The sequence below is a fragment of the Sinocyclocheilus rhinocerous genome, unplaced genomic scaffold (assembly GCF_001515625.1).
Source record: "Sinocyclocheilus rhinocerous isolate Xijiao unplaced genomic scaffold, SAMN03320098_v1.1 scaffold2670, whole genome shotgun sequence".
Classification (NCBI taxonomy): domain Eukaryota; kingdom Metazoa; phylum Chordata; class Actinopteri; order Cypriniformes; family Cyprinidae; genus Sinocyclocheilus; species Sinocyclocheilus rhinocerous.
The window spans coordinates 401,280-407,511 of NW_015647012.1; the positions used below are offsets into that span (position 1 = coordinate 401,280).

Below are 6,232 nucleotides of genomic sequence, written 5' to 3' on the forward strand. Positions count from 1 at the left end.
CTTTCAATGAGAAAGTGCATTACTAACTGTCAAGTTTAATAATTTATCTTGGTTCATTACAAAAATAACTTTATATTGTATTTTAATCACAATTTGAAATCATGTCGCATGATAAACAAAAACTGTACCTCTAGGCTAACACACCTTACAGTTACAATTACTCATAAAGAACTACTAAAACAAAACTTGGTTATGTCTGATATCTTGCTTAGGGCACCAAGTGAGCTGGACATCCATTGAAGCCCCCTCATAAACACAGGCACATGACGCCCCTGTTTGTAAATCACCTTTAATCGAAACTCCATTCAGAATAATCAAATCACCATAAAGAACACTACTGCGCCAAAGTAAACAGACAAAAACATTTTACACCTTGCTTGGGAATATCTATCGCCTGTAAAAAAAATAAAAAAAAAGGAAAAGGAACTTTCAAGTCATCTGCGTTCAGAGGTTGTGTCACTGTCGTAAATATACAGTTCTATCTAAAGATCACAGTGTCAAACATCACACCTTAAATTTATGGGAAAATCCTGACGCTATTAATCAACCTGGGTGGCATTTCCCAGAGAATGTGACGGTGGTGAACTGAACTCCACAACATCAGACACAGGTGAACAAGGGCACCATCATTCTTCATCTTGACATTATCTCCTCGCTATCTACGCATTTCCCCTTCAGTGACTGTATTTGTAACAAATGTGTGCAGTCTTAAATGCATTTTCCCAGGATGTCCTTCTACCAAAACCAAGAGAGCAATAAGAAAGCTTATTGAATCAATAAAACAAGATCCCAATTGCTGTAAACAGGGTTTATCCTATGGGTAAAGCAATAATTTTTCAGTATTTACATCAATGGGAGTAGCAAGAAGCTGCTATAAATGCTTCTCATATAAATGCAACAATAACTAAGCTGATGTTTGAAATCAGAATCATTTGGAACAACATGCGTTCAGAGGTTATGTCACTGTCGTAAATATACAGTTCTATCTAAAGATCACAGTGTCAAACATCACACCTTAAATCTATGGGAAAATCCTGACGCTATTAATCAACCTGGGTGGCATTTCCCAGAGAATGTGACGGTGGTGAACTGAACTCCACAACATCAGACACAGGTGAACAAGGGCACCATCATTCTTCATCTTGACATTATCTCCTCGCTATCTACGCATTTCCCCTTCAGTGACTGTATTTGTAACAAATGTGTGCAGTCTTAAATGCATTTTCCCAGGATGTCCTTCTACCAAAACCAAGAGAGCAATAAGAAAGCTTATTGAATCAATAAAACAAGATCCCAATTGCTGTAAACAGGGTTTATCCTATGGGTAAAGCAATAATTTTTCAGTATTTACATCAATGGGAGTAGCAAGAAGCTGCTATAAATGCTTCTCATATAAATGCAACAATAACTAAGCTGATGTTTGAAATCAGAATCATTTGGAACAACATATGCTTGTCAGCAATGGCTGCTCAAAAGTCTCACTGGGCACATCATCAAATAAACTACATGAAAGAACGGAAGAGGCAGTTGCAGAAGACTTGCATGCTCAGCAAAACATGCTTTCTGTAAGGTCACTGGGCCCTTTCAAACATTCAAACCTTCAACCTGATTTCAAATCCTCGAGCTTTTATTTTGGCGAAATGCTTTAAACTTCTTGAATTCATGTAAATTAACACATGGCTGCGCTTCACTCTGTGCAACAGACTATGTAATTATTTAAATAGCAACCTTTGATTTGATAAATGCACTAAGACATATTGAGATTTCACTTTTAATTTGATTAATTGTGCAGCCCCATTCATTTCTTATAATTATATACTAGATTAAATTATATAATCATAATGAGGCATTTAAACATGTATAATAGGCCTGTGATTTCACGTGTGAAAGAGAATGGAAACCAAATGTAAAATTTTAATCTCAGCAATTTTCAAATAATGAATCTCAACTAATCTGAAACAGACCCTCTTCCCAAATTATGTCTTGCTTAGTCTAAGCATACTGTATTTGTTAACAAAAAGATTTAGGGAAATGCAGCTGCTGCACATTGTAAGTTATGTGTAGAGCACTAGGGAGAGCAGAGGAAGAGGATGAATGTTTGACAGGCCCATCACTTGCCAACATCTCCCTGTTCCTTGTTACCGATCTTTAAATATTTTGTCTGGATAGGACACAATCACTTTCTCACCAGTCAAGTGAACAACATGCTTGTTGACACTCCAGATCATGTGAGCGGTTTGGGTGGCAGATGATAAGCAGCTGGAGGCTGCCCTGAAAAATGCCTTAGTCAATAAACTATGGAGTACACAACACCAGAGTTGTTCGAAACACTGTCTAGTCAGTGTTAATGTTTTGTAGCTGCTGGGAGAATTTTTTCACATACTCTCAATCAACAGGGCTTGACAGAGCTGGTGACTATCTGTTGTTAGACCTGGATGCATGTAGATGAGATGAAGGATAAAAGTCCACAGTGAGGTCTTTTTAAAATGGATAACTAATTTTATACACTGGGCATGTTTGCTGCAGTCCAAGTCTGATTGTTCCCGATGCCCCCGTGGCGTTGGTCTGGTTTCACATTTACTTGATTCCTTTGAACCCTAGTGCATTTGCGTTAATCTTACGTCACCACAAACGTGCATGGAGCATGACAGAAAACAGAACGCGGGTGAATATGTTGGGTTATCAATTAATTTGGTGCCGTTATGCACAGCAAAATGAACGAATGAAGGCTTGCACACTGACTCTTTTGAGGAGAAAGCTGATTGCGAACCATTCATTTGCTGCCCTGATTGTACTCACTTTGCACAATTACACTGCATGCTCACTCTTGCTCCTATCCTACAAGTGCTTTGTTGAACTAATGATATTGTTATTGGATGAAACACGTGTGCAGGTTACTTTACTTGCTGAACAAGTGCACACCCAAGTCGATGTCCTGTTTCAAACTAAACTGCCAGTGTGAAAGCACCCTAAAGGCTAATTAAAATAAGTAACATCTTGTTTTTTAGTTGTTTTGGCTTATTTTCAACTATTTTAAGTCATCTTGACGCCCTCTTGGAAGTCTGCTGAGGCCTTCTAGTGGGCTCCGGCCCACTGGTTGAGAACCATTGCACTAAATTCATGCATATTTCTTTCATTTTGAAAATCATGCACACTAACAGGAGATGCATAATCAATAATACTGGTAGGCTAATAAACGCTATATGAGGCCCAGCTGAATGCTTTTTATTTTGGTAACCCCTGTTACTGGACATTTACACTCAAGTGATAAAAAAGGCCATCAGTAACTAAAAACTTTTGTATGACAGCGCATCCTGGTTGCTACACGTCAATAAAAGCCCAAACTGACCTGCTAAGTGACTTTCTTACCTGTTGCAGACATTCGGGTCAGCGTTGCGACTGAGCAGCAGAGCCACACACCTGGAGATCATCTCTTCTGTGGCAGACGCTGCTGTGCAAGCAGCCATCAGAACTGTATAGTGGTCTATATAAGGATGTTATGGAAAAACACAGACATACCACTTCATAATTAAATTATAACACGCAAAAAAAGTTCTGCAGTGGTATTGTTCAAACCACAGGATACACATGTTTGCACATACTTCATGTGAGTGTCATATGAACTAATGTTGTTGGACACTGCTAGTGCTTCGGTCACGTATCCGACCGGGAGCAGTCTATGTTAGGGGTTTGTGTGTTGTGATGATAGCTGCGTTTAGACTGCAGGAGCAGGTCTTCTTGGGAGTAGGATGCAGACACAGTTTAGTTGCGTCTGCGGTGGAGCAGGAAAATAAATAAAGCTCCAGTGTTGGGCCAACGCAATGACGCCAGCACCACACTCTGTATACCGCCATTATCAATCACTTCTGCACTCTTCCCCTTCTGTGCGGAACACAGACCAGGAAGTGGCAGCTGCATTCACATTTAATTATTTCCTGTCTAAGCCCGCAGCTTCAGCTGCTCGAGACCCCCTCTGGAACTCTTCTCGGTGGACACAGTGGAAGTGTCTACACCGCTTCAGTCGCTCATGTGCCGGCATTTCACCATGACAAACAGATGCATTCAATTTTGAAAAAAAAAAATTAAGAGAGCCAGTGTAAACCAAAAACACACCAGCAGATTAATGACACGTTACGATAGCTCGGCATGTGCGTCACGAACATTAAGTAATGGCAGATGAAGGACACTAAGGCAAACTCTAATTGGTTTCCATCGTCTCTAGCACGTGGGTTGAAATCAAAAGAATGTAACCTACTTCAATGTTGACCGTATTAATGAAAACCAAACTATTCCCCCTGAAGGATTAAGTCTAGCCATACTCTTTTGATTTGATATCATTGGGTTCCTTCCCTGTGGCCGATGCAAAACCCCATCCTCTCCAATAAAAACCCACAAGAGTCACAGGAAGGCCATGTAGTGCAACATCAGATCGACAGCACCTGCTCTTACCTTGTCAAACTCAACCTTTCGACTTTAAATTCTTAAGGGTGCATTGAATAATTGTATTATATTATTTTAAGTGTCCAATAACAGAAAAACAACCTGTCCCAAAAACCCACACTTGCGGTCTTGGCCAGTTGCACGTGACAGGAAGCAGGTGTGCAAGACTGTCCCAGGTCTGACAAATGCCAGAGTTCAGTGCCCTTGACAAATGCTAAATCCACACTATTCCTAATATCGTTTCAGAGTGGTTTGAGTATTTGAGACTAAGCATATCCCATCATTCATCATGTTCAGGAGCTCATGTTCTCCAAAATCAGAAGACTGAGAAAAGCTTTTCATTTAATTAGATATTACATATAATTTGGTGGTAAAAATAAACTTGCACATTTTATTGGTGCAGAGATTTCTATGTGTATTTTGTAAAACGTCTCCAATTGCTTTTTATCATTTCACAATTAAATTAAGGCTTCACAATTTTATTGTTTTGTCTGTTACATAATCCTGAAAAGGCATTTGGAGGTTTAAAGTACAAAGCATTGAAATGTGTAAATAAAGCTCTGTAAAAAAAATTTACTTGCATTTTCACAACATTTGAAAACTTAAAATGGTGGTAATTAAGACAAGTGGTGCAAAGTATTGGGACAGGCCCCTTATCTCATGCGAGTGCTGCTATACATGCAGAAATACCTATTATCCCATTTCATCATTCGAAATGAAGCTCTGACACACATATCAATGGTTTTATGTGCGTCTTTCCAGAAAATGTGTGTCTTTCGGATAACAGAGAAACCTCTCGATTTACCTCTGCTGAAGTTTGCACTTGCACCATGATCCAGCAGCAGTTCAGCGAGCTCGTAGTGGGCCACATGGGCAGCGCACATGAGAGGAGTCCAACCAAAGCCAAGCCGTGTCTCCACGTCCAGACCTGATAGATAACGATGAGATATACATATTTTTGCAAGTTTATGACTTGTGTCGCCCAAATAAAAGCTATAAATCAAACACTTACCACGGTCTAAGAGCTCGCGCACCAGGTCGACATTCCCTGTAGTAATGGCCCTTTTCAAGGTGAATATTTTATCTTCTCCATTCGGGTGTGCTTCAGAAAACTGCCAGCAAGATGAAAATGTTGCTTTTTTAATCATGCGAATAATTTGTGTACATAACTATCTTAAACTAATGGCCGAATGCTGGGGCGACACGACTGTTGGACGTGAGAAATAACCTTTTCTTTTACCTCAGCGCATGGTTTTTTGTTATTATCAGAATATCCAATGTCCCACTCGTCGCTACTCCCATCACTTTCATCGCCTGCAGGAAAGGCATATCCAATCTCGTTTAACATGACTATGGTAAACTATAAGGACTATTCCTGTTCACCTGTTTATTTCAATAGCAACTTCTCATTGATGACCGACGTAATGACGTATGCGGAAGCCACGCCCACATGTGTGTATTAATGAAACGACCAGTGGAGAAGCGTTAGTTCGCTTACCAAAATGTCTATCGTTTTGTTTCGTTCTGTTTTTCCCATGAATGTAATCTGTTGCTGCTTCTCAGATATAAAGACGCATATGGGCTATTTTGTTGATTATTCCAGAGTGTCTAGATAGTTTAAGCAAAATAAAGTTCTAGCTAAATACATTTTACTTAAATAATTACTGCATATATGATCATCTATTCTAATCTAAATGGCTGATAAACCAATTCATTTTATTAAAATACATGAAACCATATAACATAAGTATGAGCCGTGTGATAGACTGGCCATGTGTCCAGGGTGTTTGCT

The 6,232-nt window shown here is 39.5% G+C and overlaps 1 protein-coding gene across 1 annotated transcript in view; it reads right to left on the reverse strand.

The window, feature by feature from the left end:
* The window catches only part of asz1 (ankyrin repeat, SAM and basic leucine zipper domain containing 1), a 17,856-nt gene extending 11,977 nt beyond the window's left edge, over positions 1-5,879 (reverse strand). Inside the window, exons 1-4 of the mRNA XM_016512409.1 lie at positions 5,681-5,879; positions 5,453-5,552; positions 5,246-5,368; positions 3,370-3,484 (exon numbers count right to left, since the gene is read on the reverse strand). Of these exons, the coding sequence (XP_016367895.1) occupies positions 3,370-3,484; positions 5,246-5,368; positions 5,453-5,552; positions 5,681-5,788 (446 nt within the window). The 5' untranslated portion in view covers positions 5,789-5,879. The remainder of the gene's footprint in view (positions 1-3,369; positions 3,485-5,245; positions 5,369-5,452; positions 5,553-5,680) is intronic.
* Between the last annotated feature and the right edge of the window lie 353 nt (positions 5,880-6,232).